The 15,123-nt window shown below is 56.8% G+C and overlaps 2 protein-coding genes across 2 annotated transcripts; one reads left to right on the plus strand and one right to left on the minus strand.

Moving 5' to 3' along the window:
* Positions 1-705: 705 nt before the first annotated feature.
* On the plus strand, positions 706-4,521 carry BESB_074680 (uncharacterized protein; the record flags this gene model as incomplete). Its single annotated transcript, XM_029365841.1, has 4 exons — positions 706-2,127; positions 3,075-3,257; positions 3,854-3,930; positions 4,395-4,521. The coding sequence occupies 4 exons, from the start codon at positions 706-708 to the stop codon at positions 4,519-4,521; spliced, it is 1,809 nt and encodes a 602-aa protein (XP_029218325.1).
* Positions 4,522-5,471: 950 nt separating this feature from the next.
* On the minus strand, positions 5,472-11,739 carry BESB_074690 (uncharacterized protein; the record flags this gene model as incomplete). Its single annotated transcript, XM_029365842.1, has 11 exons — positions 5,472-5,566; positions 5,985-6,027; positions 6,436-6,555; positions 6,799-6,894; positions 7,312-7,380; positions 7,918-7,982; positions 8,366-8,975; positions 9,422-9,553; positions 10,005-10,616; positions 11,068-11,117; positions 11,616-11,739. The coding sequence occupies 11 exons, from the start codon at positions 11,737-11,739 to the stop codon at positions 5,472-5,474; spliced, it is 2,016 nt and encodes a 671-aa protein (XP_029218326.1).
* Positions 11,740-15,123: the final 3,384 nt, after the last annotated feature.

A 15,123-nucleotide genomic window follows, 5' to 3' on the forward strand; every position in this document is an offset into this window, starting at 1 on the left:
CGCACGTCTTGACTAGCTGCAAATCCATAAGGAGCTCGAAGTCGTCGTCAAAACGAAATACCCGACAGTCGACACATGTGCACACAGGATAAGCATGTCTGAGGCGCGTCATGCGATTCCTGAGAAAAGAGCGCCCTGCATGCGGCAGCCGCAGAACCCGCAGCGTATCTGCGCGTTTTTCTACAACCACAGCTCTACCGAACGAGCTCGAAAGTGCCCTCGGACAGCGAGTGGAGAAATCTTTCACTCGTTCTATTTTCTCCTCCGCAGGCGCACTGGGGCGCTACCTTCTGTGCCGCTTCCTTGCTCAAGCCCGGCGCCGCCTGACGCAAAGCCCTCCGCAGCGTTTACGGGAAAAACGAAGAGAAGAAGGGACTAGTTATGCGGGCAAAAGCAGGAGAAAGAAGCAAGGAGGACGCTGCAGAGAGAGTGCAGTAGTCGATTCTTCTTGCGTCAGCGCGCGAACTTGCTATTTGGCGACGCCCTGGCTTTCTCGAGTGCATATGGTGAAGTGTGTACTCTTTGCAGTGTAGTTTCTCTTGGCAACCTGTGCGCCTTCTCAATTCCGTCATTGTGTATTCTTCTCTCTGGCTTTTGTCGCCACTATTACCAGCTCTCGCATTTTGCTCTCTCTTCGGCGTGCCGACTCTTTCCTCGTTGTGTCGCCTTCGTTTAACTCATTCCATTGGCTTCCATCCTCTGAAAATGTCTCTCCCCTCTTCGTTTCGGGTGTACATACACCCGACGAGGCGCCTACCGGCGCTTTTGCACTCTCGACTGTCGTCTGCCTTCTCTTCTCTGTCTTCTCCCGCTGCGAAGTCCCAGCTGAAAGAATCATCTGCGCGTGCATGCTCTCCTCTTTCTCCCACCCGTTCTTCTTCCTCGAAAAGGCGCGTAGAAGCAGCCTCCCCTTCGTTCTCCTCTCTCAAAGCTTCGTATGCCCCTCGTTCAGCTTTCCCACGGGTGTCCGCTCATACCGAGGGGAACCCTCAACGGAGAGACTCCGGATGTATTTCATCCGCGCACTCGTCCTTTCCATTGCCACCTTCTCTCCCCTCTCGCGTCTTGCGCCAGTACTCTGACTCTGCTCCCGTCTGCTTCTTTCCTTTGTCGTATTCAGCGGGAGTCTCTAAAGGGTTCGTTGCCTCAGCCGGCCGCTCCCAACCCTCTTCTGTGGCGGGCATGTCGCCTCCCGTCTGCAGTCGTTTAGTCTCTCCTCTCCGTTCTTCTCCGTTCGCGTGTCGCACGTTCGCGTCTGTCGCTTCTCTCGCAGCGTGTGAGGCGCTGCACAGTCAAACGCAGTCTGGCGTCCTCCCTTCTACGTCGGCCTTCTCCGCTGCTGTCGAGGGCTTGAAGCAAGACTTCCCTTTCCTTCTCGCCTCTCCCTCTGCAGATGCATCCTCTCTCTCTACGCCGGCTTCTCAACAGGCTCTCTCCGCTTCCATCTACCACTTGTTGATGGCCCTGAACCGCACTCTCCCTCTCGCCTCCGTTGTCACGACTTCGCCGTCTCCTCCATCGGCCTCGCCAGCTTCTCAGGCGGCGGCTGACGCCTGCTTCGCCTTGTTTCTTCCTTTTGTAGTCCCGAAGAAAGACAAGAGGACCCCCGCTTTCCTGCTTTGCTCGTCGCCCCTGCTTTCGTGTCTCTCAGGACCTGCCACGGTCTCGCTCTTCCTCTTCTTCGCGCTCTCCTCTGCGCTGAGTCGGCAGTCGCTCGCCGCAACCCCCAGTGCGGCGCCTTGCGGCGCGTCCTCCGCGGTTGGAGCTCTCAGCAAAGAGGACCTCACTTGCTCTCTCTCTCTCTTTGGGTCACTGCTTAGCCTACGGGAAAGGGACTTGAGCAACGAAGACCTCCTGCTCATACGCATCGGCCTGGAGGCGCTTGGAATCCGTGGAAAGCGACACCCGCTGCTGCTGGCACTGCGCGACGGCGGCAGATCCGGCGAAGAACTTGCCGCAGACTTCTTCGCCCTGCTGCCTCTTCACCCTGGGGTCACCGAGGAGACAGTGTGGGGTGCGCGCGAGGGACTGGCGCAGGGCGAGGGCGAGGCCCAGGAGGCGCGCGGAGAGGAGGCAGCGGAGGCAGACAGCGACCAAGACGACAACCAGTTCGATGAAGACGAGGAGGTAAGTGTCATCGCGCGGAAGCAACCCCGGGCAAGGAAATGATGTGTAGGATCGCATTTTTGAAGGATCTGGGAAACGTCCAGGTTCAAAGCATACCACGTGTAATGGGTGTGCGGAGGACCGTGTGTCAGCAGTCCCAGGGGCGGGCTGCGACTCCATCATACAGAGGCACACAGCGGGAGCGAGAGAGAGAGAGGGAGAGCGAGAGAAAATGGAAGCTTGAGCTCGGCAGAGTGAGGTTGCAGAGGAACTGCGCTTCCGGTGTGGCATGTCCTTTCCGCTTGGTGGAAGCATGTAGTTCTTGAGCATCACCCGTGTAGACGTGTCACCCGTGTAGAGGAGTCGCGGCGCAAGACGGGCGAGCGGCGTCGAGCGTGGGCGTTTCTACGCGACTCTCTAGTGTAGACGCGACGATTTAAGTGGCAGTACCGCTGTCTTTTGCAGCGTTGATCGGAAGGCTCAACCTTCCTTACGAGTATTCCCGTATTCCATATATATATATATATATACATATACCTCTAGGAATGCAGGAGTTTTTTATATTTACACGTGTGGGTATGCCATGGAGTGTCATGGTCTTCTTCGTCGAGTCGGGGCGTCTGTTCTCGCAGGAGAGAAGCGCCCACCCATCGAGTACGCACAAACTCTGGCCGTTGCTGCGACCGGTACAGAGACTCTCTCTATATAATTATATATATATATATATATATATATATAATTATATATAATAGATATACTGTCTCTCTCTATATAAATATACATATACACGCTTTGACGTGTACACGCGGCCCTCTTGCAGGCGTCCACTGAGCAGGTCTCACTGGCCATTGCGCAACTGTTCGTTTAAAAAAAGTGAGTTTATTGCATAAAATACTCGTTTGTGTGGACGCCTTGGGGACCGGCGCTCCGTGTGAGCTTGACGCTTTCGTGCGACTTGGCTTCCGCAGGCCGGCGACGCGTCGTCACACAAGACGCAGGGAGGGACGCGTGTGAAAGGTGAAGATCTCCGCAGCCTGTCGCCACTGGAGAGAGAAGTGTCTTCTCTCCTCTTCCGCCTGGAGAAGCCGCACGAGGTCCTGCCGACGACTCTCGGACCGTTCGTCTACACGCTGAGGAATGCGAAGAAGAAGGTGAGAGACCTCTCGACGTTCAGAGTCGCGCAGACAACAGGACGAAGGCGAGGAACGCGGCAGGCGCAACGTGCTGCCTGCTTGAGAGAAACCCGTGGTTCTCAGACGCAGACCATCCCTGCGTTTCGTTCCACGAATTGGGAAAGTGAGCAACGCAGGTCGTCTGCAGTGTGTCTGTCCTGCACGGCAGCAACTTGAGTCTGAGAGCAACCAACGCCGCGCGCGTCAGACCGACGCGCTGCGTAGAGGCTTTGTCGTAGAGGGAGAAAAGCAAGACCGCGGCGTTTGCGGTGCGTCGTTGCGGGGCGGGGGGCACGCGTGTTTCAGAAGCAGCTTCTCTCCGCTGTTCCTTCCGTAGCTGCTGGGAGATTCACGGTGCTGCCTTCCTCTTCCTTTGCTCTTTTGCGGCGGCCTGGCGTTCTGCCTTCCGCCCGCGGACGCCACCCTCTGGTTCTTCGCGCGGCCCTGCCGTCGCGCCTATTTCTGCTCCTCTGTTTGCTCGCTGCCTGAGCTCGTGCGAGCCTTTTCTTTTCTCCGCGGTTCCCCCTTCCCGCACGTGTCTTCGTTCGCCTGGCTGTGCTGTTTCTCCGTGGCAGGAGCTCTTCCTCTGTCAGCATGAGCGTGACTTCTACAAAAACGAGTCGACTCGTCTCGTCGCCCACGAGCAGTGGAGGTAAACAGGGGAACGGTGGCTTCGCTCCATCGATTTCGCGTCTGCAAAACCTAGTAGAGTTCAGTCTTTGTGGGCAGCAGAAGCCTTCTCCTCGGCGTGTGCAGTCAAGAACAAAACGAGGTCACGCCTGTCACAACTAGTTGATTTTCGCCGTCGGCGCGCTCTCTATGCTTCAGGATGGTTCGCTCCCTCTGTGCATCTTCTTCACGCGAGGAGGTGCTGTGGAGCGCGGAGCTTCCCAAGAATCTTTAGGAGTCTGTTTCCTGTTTCCAGTCTACAGCTGTGCATGCACATATGTGTATATGGGCGCTTGCCTAGTCCCTCTGTGCCTGTCCGTCATATTCGTCTTTTCGCCGCGTTCCTCTCGGCGTGAGGCTCTTCTAACGTCTGTCGCGATACTGCTGACAGTTTGCGCGCTCTCTACGCTTGCTGTTTTCTGGCTCGTGGCTCTTTTTCCTTCGCAGATATCTGCTGGCGCAGCTGCGAGGCTGGAAGCTGACTGTGGTCGCCCGCGAGTGTACGTGGAGCCTCCTCTCTTCGCAGCAGGCGAAGGAGAAGGCGCTGACGGAGGCTCTGCGGAAAAGCGTGTGATGAGACAGGCGAAGGCCTCTGGCTCAACCCGATATATTCACCTTTTCCCCTCTTTCTTCCCACTGCCTCCGCTCGCCGCGGAGGGGACAGCGATTCCTAGGGACCGGCGAAAGCGCATGGTAGCGTCGCGATAGCGGGGGAATCGTGCCGCAGCTCAGCTTTTCCTCACTTTGGCTTGACGCTTTGATGGAATCTCCGTCGGCCTCGCCTGCCCCTGCGAGTTCGATTCAAGTGGAATTTCGTGCCCTGCTTGGAACGCCAGCGAACTTTGAATCTGGCGATTGCGATCCGACTTGCGTCTCGCCCTGTCGTGTCATCCCTCATACTTGACTAACTTGGTGTCTGCATGCGGAGGTGCAAGCTATTCATCTTTTTGCATCTACAGTTCGTCTGTACGCGCGCAATGATAGGCTTTCTTTCGCCTCGCTTGGAGCGTATCACGCTTCTTCGCTCTTCCCAGAGGTGTTGAGCAGACCGTTCTGCACGAGCGCTCGCGGCGACGAAACACATGACGCCGCAGTGGAGTTCACTCTTGCGTTGCACGTCCTTCCCTGGATTACAGTCTGGCTCTCTGCATTCAAAAGTGCTTGAAACCCATTGGCACGCAGGCTCACCCGCCTGAGGCCGCAGGCACATGCCTACACTTCACAGTACCCCTGCACATGCCTGGCTACTCACAGCATCTCTACATACAATTATATAAATACCTATAGACATATAGATATGTATTGTTGTCTGCAAGAATCACTGCTGTATCAGTGACAACACATACGGCCGCTTCCACCCGTATGGACGACGATCCGTTCACCAGCCGCGGAGGAAAAACTGAGGGAGAGACAGAGCCGATGCGCGTGCGCAGAACTCGCGTCTGCGGTCTTTGACTCTCATCTTTACGTAGGCCCGTTCGCACTGATGCCAGATGCTTTCCTACTTGCTCGACGTCGGCTCCTTCACAAGCCTGGAAACTGTCGCGCGTCTCCTCTTAGTCCGGCATCCGCGTCTGTCTCTCCTCGCCGCAGCCACGAGAGCGGAGGATCCTTTACGCCTGCAGAATTGACACCGGGCAGGGGACAAGGGACAACGAAGAGACACGAAACTGAAAGCAGTGAACTCGTCTGCAGAGGTGTATTACCCCAACAGAGAGAGCCACACCGAATTGTGCGCAAAGCCGAGGCGCAAACACAACTGGAGAGGTGCGCAGTCGGGCGGCTGGAAAGAGAAGTAAAACACACGCCCGCCTTATTGCAGAGCGGTAGGCAGGAAGTGCGGACGACTTTGCAAGGGAACATAAATGCATTCGTATAAATAGACATTCCTCATCGCATACGTACAGCCCGCTACCGCAGGTTGATGTGCCGTTTCTGGCGTGAGCGACTTCTGCAGCATTCGACAAGCGGACGCCTCGCCACTGCGCCTGGCGTCCCTCTATGTCTGCCTTTATCGAGTTCAAGCAACCTGCTGACCTGCGTGCTCATCCAGCCACACGAAATCAGCGAGTCCTGCAGCCTGCAAACACCACGTGCGAACAATCCGCAAAGCACATAGCGATTCAGGGCAAAGAAAACGTGCAAACAGGAGGGGGAAACCGGGACCGGTGCCATGCTCATGCAGACCCTTCTTTGGACGTGAATCTGCCGGTTCCGTCGCGGAAATCGTGTGCTAGCGAGAGAGAGGATGCGAGGGTAGGCTGTGAAAAACATGACGCCAGTCATCCTTCCTCGCTGTGTTTTCTTTCTGTTTCCCCGTGGACACCTCGGACAAACCCCCGTCGTTCAGCTCTCCAGGACGCGTTTTCTCTCAATCGGAGCATCCACATATCAATAGCTATCTATACATATATCTATGTTACCTGCATTTATTACTCTAAATTCGCGACCTGCAGTTTGCCAGTGTCTGTTCTCTGCAGCTCCTCACTTGTCTGGGGGACCTGATGACGGCGACCCTTGCCAGGTAGCCGCTTTCCACGGAGCTGCCACATGGACTTTCGGTTCTTCCACGATGCCGTTGCCGCCCAGCCAGCAAGTCGACTTGAAGCTGCCGCAGACACACACATGTCGGTGCACAAGAAGCAAGGCCACAAGTGAACATCGCACTCGCCGGCGGCTTGCGTCTCTGGTGTGCCGTCGCGCACGCGCTGAGCTTAACGAAAGTGAGAAGGACACTTGTCTCTTCTGCTTTTCATTCCGACGACATGAGGCGAAGCGCGAGCGGAGATGGACCTCCACAGACGCAGGCAAAATACACTCTGAGAAAGAGCGAACGTGAGGACTTTCTCACCTGCTGATGGTGCGCGCATCGACTCCACGCGGCGCCAAGTCCCGGGCGCTTGGTCATCAAAGGAGGAAGAGCGAACGGGAGAAGAGGCACGCAGCGCTGAACGCACGCGAACGAAGCAGCGCAAAGAGGCAACGGAATCAGAGGAAAGCAGGACAACTATGAACATGCAGCCGTTGACGGTGCGGGCGTCTGTGTGCATGGGCGCGCATACACACTCCTCCACGAGCGTATCCACAGACTCACGAATATACGCAGCTTCAAAGAGGACATCTAACTGCGCCTGGCGAATCGAAGTCAGAGGATTAGAAGAAAACATGTAGAATCAGCAAACTACCACGAGCATTCACAGTTGAACGCCTTCTGAAAAGGAGGCGCAAGGCAATTAATCTGAAAGAGCCGAACTGCACGAGGGGTGCGGCCTCTCGCTCGGAGTTGGGGAGTCCTCTGTCGGTTTTCAGGTCTTGAAAGTCGTGTTGCAGAAATGGAAACGAGCACATCTGAGAAAAGAGGTACCGGCGAAGGCTCGCAGACAGCACTCGCTTCCGATGAAGTTGCATCAGCCGACACGGTGTGGTTCGTCGTCTGAGTACAAACAAGCGAGCCAGAGACCGATTGCCGACCCACAGTCAGAAGGGAGGGAGGTGCGACGGCCCTGAGAGGACCTGATTTTTCCTTTCAAACGACCTCCTTCGATGTCCGTACACACGCGAAAACTGAGCGGCGTCCGCTGAAGCGAAGAACAGGGATGATTATCCATATTCTCTCTGGATATGAAAAGATATACAGTATGCACACGTGGAGGGAGATGCGAGGAGGCCGCAGAGAAGCGTTGCTTTCCTGCACGTTTGTCGACTCAGCAGAGCTCCATTCTGTGCTCAGCTGCTTCCACAGTTGACAGGTGCATGTGCTTGGCCGCCTCCGCGCGCCAATCCGAAGCGACTTGCACGAGTCTGCATTCGACGGCAGACAAGGAAAGCCTTCGGCGCTGCGGCGACCGCTGCCTACGACTGGGGAGAAGACCTACATACGTGTCTACGAGCATTTCGAGCGCATGTACCCGGTTCAGGTTCACAAACGCGACCCTGTGGCAGCGGAACGCGCGCTGAGGACGAGACGCACCAGTACGAGCGACGATGACGCGACGGCGAACTGCCGAAGCAAGCGCCAGACCTCCTGGAGAACGGCTGAAGACCGGCGAAGCAAAACAGCACCCCACAGACAGCAAAGCTGGTAACTGCCGATTACTCATTCCACCCTGGACAAAAATGCCTCGCACGCAGGACCGCGTGAGACAGCGCAGCGCTGTGCACAGCTCGCCTTCTGCGCTGCGAGTCAGACAAGACGCACGTGAAGACCCGTATGAGCCGGCTGCCGTGAGGCGTGAGGAAAGGAAGCGAGGAAAGCGAAAAACAGCGGGGGGAAGGGGGGCTGAGGGGAGGCAGGAGACCTAACGAGCACAGAGAGGAGGCGCCTACGACTGTGAGTGTCCATGTATATCTAGAAGAGGCGGCGCACCACTCCTTCACAAAGACGCGGGCTGCCCGCAAGAGCGAGAGTCGCCACGTACCGTTTCCGTCTAGCATGGCGTGAGGAAGCAGAAGCAGAGAGATGCCGTCAATGGCGACGGCCGCCAGATGCCCGCCGCCAGAGGACGGCGAACGCGCAGCAGAGGGCCTCGCCTGTTTGCCCTCTGGGGTGCACTCAGCGGCCTCGGTGCCGCATGCCAGGGACGCGGCCCTCCCCCTCATTGTCTCCGCCCTGCGTTCATTCGCCACGCGGTCTCCGTCCTCTGCCTTTTCGCGCGTCTTCGCTGCCTGAGCTTCTGCCTTCGCTTCCCTTTCCTCTCCAGAGGCTCGCTGAACGGCGCCTTTTCGGCTGGCGTCGGCAAAATCCTCTCTCTGGTCGACTTGTCGTGCACCACACCCCTGCCGGAGGTCCGTCTCCTCGTCTGCTTCGGGGTTCGGCTCGGGAGCGTGCCTGGCGCGTTTCCGCGCGGCGGCGCCCTCCTGGCGGCTTCGGCGAAGGCGCTGCTTGGTCTCTTGCAGGACAAGCGGCAGCTCCTCCAGAGAGCAACACGTCGCTAACCGAAACCGCCGAAGGAGGGAAAGCAGGTCGCCGTCCCCTTCCTGCGGCGCTTCGGCAGGCGAAGAAAAGGACGACGCGGCAGACAGAGGACTCTGCACGTGGTAGGCATCGCGCGCAGACAGGGAGCATGCAAATTCCACCGCCAGGGTACGCTCCTCAGCCGCTACCGCAGCACCGGCGCAGTGCGCCGAGGAAGGGGGGAGGAAAATGAGAGAGAAGAGACAGGAGAGTTGCGGAGGACTTAGGAAGCGAAAGACGCGCGAACGAAACACACAGAGGCAGTATGTTCGTAACTGGATCTCGTCGCCACTCTCTTTTCACGCGAAAAGAAGGCAGAAAATAGATGGAATCTCGAATATGCCTGCGCGTAGGGTCACGAGGGATATCCTGTCTCCACGTCACCTGTTCAGGCAAACGGCCTTGAGGTCCCAAAAAGCGTCGTGTCTTTATTTTTCGTCTTTAACAGGCAGATGGAGATCCACCTCGTACACGTGCGACTGAGGTTTTTAGGTGCCTTCATGTTTGCCTCGATGCTTACCTGCCGTCGTTTTACACTCTGAGAAAGAAGCGTCTTCACTCGCGCGAGGGGAAGGAAGCCCCGACACGACACGAAAAGAACTGAAGCCCGCTCGGAAGCGAGCAAGGCCTGCGCCAGGCAGGCAATGAGCACCTGCGAGGCCGGCGGAAGGACGAGGGCAAGTCAGAAGAGAACAGCGAAAGAGTGGGGTAAGAGGGGCAAGGATATGAGAATACACACGAGACCAGGGGCGCGATCAGTCAGGAGAGATACAAAGACAGCAGCTCCTCTGAGCAGAGAAACGCGGACAGCGCCAACGTGCAGAGGCCGCCCACATACCCCTGGCAAGTGAGTGATTGCAGAAAAACATCTGCAAAGGCGCAAGTCGAAGGCACGGGAGACTGACCCAAAGGAACAGCGATATGGAAGGCTCCCACTACGGTATCATGCCTCGCAGCAGCGAGCCCAGCGACCGAGGCTGAGGCAGCACTCCGTGCCCCCGAAAGCAGGAGTCGACCGCGCGACGAAAGCAAAGTGGCACCAGAGTTCAGCACATGAAAAACAGAGTAGTCGGCAGTATGTTTTCGTCACGCTCTCCACTTACCTCCGTCAGAGCTGCGCCTCCTTCGGCCCCAAAAAGCTCGACGACTTCTCCTGCTCTCCACCCGCGCCCGCCGAGCAAACGGTCAAGATTAGCCGATCCCGATGTCCACGACGTCGGTCTGTCATGCGAGTTTGCTTCGCCCCTTTTCCCTGGATCATTATGCCTTTGCTGCACGGGATCTCTTTTTCGCTGCGGTCGCGTGTCCGTCTCATCACGCTCCCCAACGCCGCCGAGGCTCTCAGCACACGGAGACGGCTCCCGGTTCGATTCCGAGGCTGCGGGCGAAGAGCACGGGCCGCGCGCCTCTGATGACGACGACGAATACGGCGAAGAGCGGACAGAGAGAGTCTCCGGTGTCTGCCTCAGCGGGGCGGAAGAGGAGACAGGCCGTGACGGCGAAGACGAGGCAGCGGACGCGGAGGCGGAAAAGGGCGACGAGGCCTCCGCGCGCCTCGCTCGCCGACGCTCACGAGCCTCGAGGCCCAGCAGCTCTGCGGCGGTGGCGAGAGCGAAGGAAGGAAGGGAAAAAGGAGAAGAGACAGCGAGGGGCGGCAAGCGCGGAGACTCCGACAGCAGCGCACTCGCGCATGCCGCATGAATCTTCCCAGTGTCCTGCGCAGGGAGAGCGGCAGAGGTAAGGCAGACAGGAGCAGGCGGCGACCGGAAGACACGAGCAACAGAAACCGACAGATGACAGACATGCGAACGAGGTCCGACACCGTAAAGTTTATAGGATGTATGTCTTCTCTCGTTAACCTAGTTCTCTTATCTGAAATGCAACGAGACACCGGCAAGCAAGGCAGAGGAGAGAGGAGAAGGAACAAGAAAGAAACATGGATTCAGACAAAGGAGTCGATGTAGATGTGATGCAGACAAAAACGTAAAAGATCGACTCCGCGCGCGTATCGCATGCACGGAGGGGTCGAGGACGCACGTCCCGAATATCTGTGCCTATGGATGTGCATGTGAGTAGGCGCGCATCCCGGAAGACGGAAACGAGCGGTGCTGCGCACACGCGTTCAGGGGGAAAGGAAGCGACAGAAACAACAACCACGCAACTCACCTCACAATTCAAGCCAAGGGCACGCAAGTCCGCGGCAGCGATGCTTTCCACTGAGCAGGCACACACACCGACACAGGCACGATGGGGGCTGAGGCGTCTCGCCGTGTCTTCCGCTGTATCGTCTCTGTTGATTGGTCCTGTGGGCTCGCTGCGCACCCTCTTTCTCGCCACTATGTGGCTTTCCAGATGTCGCGGCACGCTCGAATGCGCCTCGCTTTGCTTTCTCCTGCAGATGCTGCCAGCGGCGCTGAAGCTGTTGTCATGCACAGAGCGCGCCGGCTACCGTTCCAAGCGAGAGGCCGTCACTGTGGCAGTGCCGGCGTCACGAAACATATACGTTTCCGCTGGCTGTGGAAAGGATGTCGCGAAGAAAGACATACAGCTAAACAGCAGTGCATGCATGTATCTGCCAAGCAGGATGTACGCAGACTCGAAGGCGTGTTGTCGGCCTCACACCCCGGAGTCCGTCGTCCCGAAGAGGCGTGAGGCAGCGTCAGAGGGGTGGTTCAGCGTCGGCCTGAGAAGCGGTGAAGCCAGCGAAGACTTACGCGTCCTGAAGTCGTGGCGCATCAGGAACTGCTGGAGTCGTTCTTCCAGATGCAACTCCACTGCTGGGGGCGAAGGGGGAACCCCGCTGCGCGTCTGTGAATCTCTTAGTTTCTCCTCCGCCATGCTTGCCCCCTGTCCCTCTGCTTCAAAGTAGGCAGAGCCCTCGAGGGCGCGTCTTCGTCTCCGCGCAATGCCGGGGACTGGAGCCCTGGTGAATCGCCCCAGCAAGGGCCCTGTCCCCGAGTGGCTTTGTGCTCAGCCCTAGAGCGCTGCGGCCGCTCTGTGCAAAAAAGCCGACGCAGACAAAGGTAACACCGTGGCTTGCCGCCGCACAAGTGCGAAACAAACGAAGCACTGCGGCTGCCTGCTTCCGAGCGGCGAGAATAGTGCCGGCCTGCTACAGACTGTGTTACGGTCCCGAAGGTTTCACCGCTGGACGAAAAAGCCGTAAAAGTGGCACTTTGGCACCGACGAAGTCGGGAGGCCCTTCAGCGGCATACGGCCGAAAGCAGGGGCAGTCGAATTCACCGGAAAGCGTGGTGCGGCGAAAGAAAGGGAGACGTCGCAACGGGGAAGTCCAGTGCTGTACTGTTTTGAAGCGCGTTTCTGCGATAAAGTCGAGAGCGTTGCACGGAAATCGGCACTCGCAGGAAAACTGAAGATAAAGGGACCCTGCAACTGCGGCAGGCTAGGGGAAGAGCGGAAACGAGGGTGAAAGTATTTCAGCGGGAGTGCGTAGCGTGCAGCTCCGCTGTAGCTGTCTCCTGTGTCTCCTTTTTACGGCCCTCCAGCTAGATGGAACCACGCTTGAGCGCGGCGGTAATACCCCTTCCGGTCCTGAGGTGACCCCATTCTCTTTCGAGCGAACCTAACTCTGCAAAGAGAGCCAGTCCCGCCTCTTTCTACAGGAGTATGCTGGGGGACGATTTCTGGACGCCACAATATGAAGCTTGACGCGTAAGTCTTCCCGAGTGACAGCGATCGGTGACGTTAGATGCAGCAGCGCGGGAGGTATGCATGCAAAAAATGAAAAAAAAAACAAACCGATGCGCAGCGGCGCCTGGGAGGAGCTCCCGGAATGCTTCGCCTTCTTCTTTAGCGTATCAGAAGAGCTCAATTTGTAGTGTCTTACTTGGATGTCTTGTTCAACGGCGATGGGGATGCCGAGGCGCGTGTGGCTTTCTTCAATTGGCATGCGAATGAGAGAATCCTGAGAATGCGTTTCCACCTCAGCGGCACATGCTGTCACTGAGATGCATTGTTTTCGCCTGTCACCAGTTTGCATCTGCGGAGAACGATGTCCTCTCTTTCGAATATTGAGCGGTAAGGCATCACGCTGATATGTCGCTGCCTTTCTTTTTCGAAACGAAAGGAAAGGGCTCCCGCCGCAACTTGATTTCTACCGAGGGAGTCACACCTTCGTGGCCGTTGTATATCAGTTTTTTTTTCGGCAGCAGAGCGTGGATTTGGAGAACGTCATAATGTATGTGTTCCCGTTCGTTTACTGAGGTACGTTTCCACCTTTCTGCACTTCATGGACGACGATTTTTTTTTATCCGCGTGGCCTCAGACATGAAGCCGGCGGTGGCCTGCGGCTGGCCTAGCTCTGAGAGTGCCAGCAGACAAGTTGTCCGTCGTTCAAGCATTATATGCGCGGTAGAGTGCTCTAGAAACTGTACCAACACTCAGATAGCCAGTCTAAGACTGGCGCAAGCGACACCTCAGGAGAGTTGTTTAAACAGACGCAAGCGGGGAGGTTATAAGAGATGCTCCGCTCGACTCAAATCTGTCGTGCGGGGCGGCGCAAGCAACTCGCAAAGGACGTTTCCCGCCCGAATGGTTCATCTGCACATCAAGGATCGCCAGTTTTCGTCCGTGGCGCCAACGAGTGCCCTCCAGCTAGGGCGGCACACTCCGTGGCGTGAGCGGTGGCAAGGGGATCCGAAACCGCCGCTAGTGTGAGCCAGTCTTGGAGCAGGAGAGGGGACGAAGAGAGCCCAGACTCCCCCATGAAAGACTGACATTGGATCCTGACTACCTTTTTGAGAAAAACGGAAGTTCACTTACAGCTACGAAGCGCGTTACTTAATCGAGTATGCGCGAAGTCCGGACCTCCCGGTCTCTAGGATGTGTGACACTCTTAAACTAGCTTTTCTTTCTCGGCGCATGTACCATCACTGTTTAGGGGTATGAGTTCTGCAGGGTCACTGCATGCCAGAGTAGACGTAGTTTGTACTGGCAGAGACACCACAGATTCAAGCAAACCGCGGCGTATGTAGTGAAGTGGTGAAATTATGAGGACTGTTAAAGTTGCTGCCACGGTAACTTTGGGGATCCCTTCAGATGCTTGCACGGTGCACGTGCCCGCTTCGTACGCCTGGCCGCAAGTATGTGCAGCGCGCGCCAGAGTTTTCGACTGAGACGAAGAGGACTTCGTCGATACACCTCAGTTGATGGAAACAGTTGATAGCCTGCAGCTAGTGGCCTTCCAGCGACTGCGGGAAACCTGTGGAGGCCAGTTTGCTTGTGTGGTCAACTGTTGGCAGTTCATAGCGCTTTGCTGATGGCACTTGAATCTCCGACTCGTCTTTTACCAGGAAGAGCCGAACGTCAAGACGCTCGGTCACATGTTCGCCCTCTGAGGTTGGGACGGAGACTCAAACATATCACGTGTGATGCCAGGTTGTCATAGGGCCGAGGGTCATGTCTTCTCATCTCGAGAACGCACAAGACGCACGGGCGGCATCTTAAGAGAATGTACGGGAGAACATACCTTGACACCGGCTGCAAGCGCAGGCGACACACCAGGGGGCTTGAACCCGATAGCGCGACGGAAGTGCACCTTAAGGTGTGTACGTGTACGAATGCATACCTACGCATTCGCACTGGGGGAAAAACTGTTACCCGGTGTGCAGAGCTCTGCGATTCATCAAAGCTACATCACCCGCACTTTAAAATTTTGGAGGACCGAACTGCTCGTGAACGGTGGGCGCCCACACATATCGTACCCGAAGAAGCTTGGCTTTTATTCAGTGACAACACAAGCAGTCGCCGCTTCGATCGTCTCTCCAACGACGTGCATGTGGCAGCAACGCATACTTGCCAAGCGGTTGCTGAACCCATAACAAGCCTCTTCACCTTAAGGTGGCGTCGAATTAAAGAAGGGGTGGACGCCAAGCAGGACATCTTTCGTCTCCTCGTTGAAGGAAAATAATAGACTCCTCAGTTTTCATCCTTCTTTGCCGCTGGAGCAGAGATGGGAGACTGAAAGGAGGGAACTTTGCCAGTTACTCTCACACTTTGGAAGAACAGCGAGATATCTGGTTTTTGAGTTTGCTTGAAAGATGAAGAAAGAACCCCGTGTTGCTAGCGGAGCGGCCCTGCTGACAGGTTTTTCAGTGAACGAGAAATGGAGCGGCCGGCGAGTTGACAGTCTTGCCGTTGAAATCTTTGGGCTTTTTGGCGGCAGCGCCCGATCCTGACGGACTAGTGAAGGTGGACTGCCCC

This window comes from Besnoitia besnoiti (genome assembly GCF_002563875.1).
Source record: "Besnoitia besnoiti strain Bb-Ger1 chromosome Unknown contig00007, whole genome shotgun sequence".
Classification (NCBI taxonomy): domain Eukaryota; phylum Apicomplexa; class Conoidasida; order Eucoccidiorida; family Sarcocystidae; genus Besnoitia; species Besnoitia besnoiti.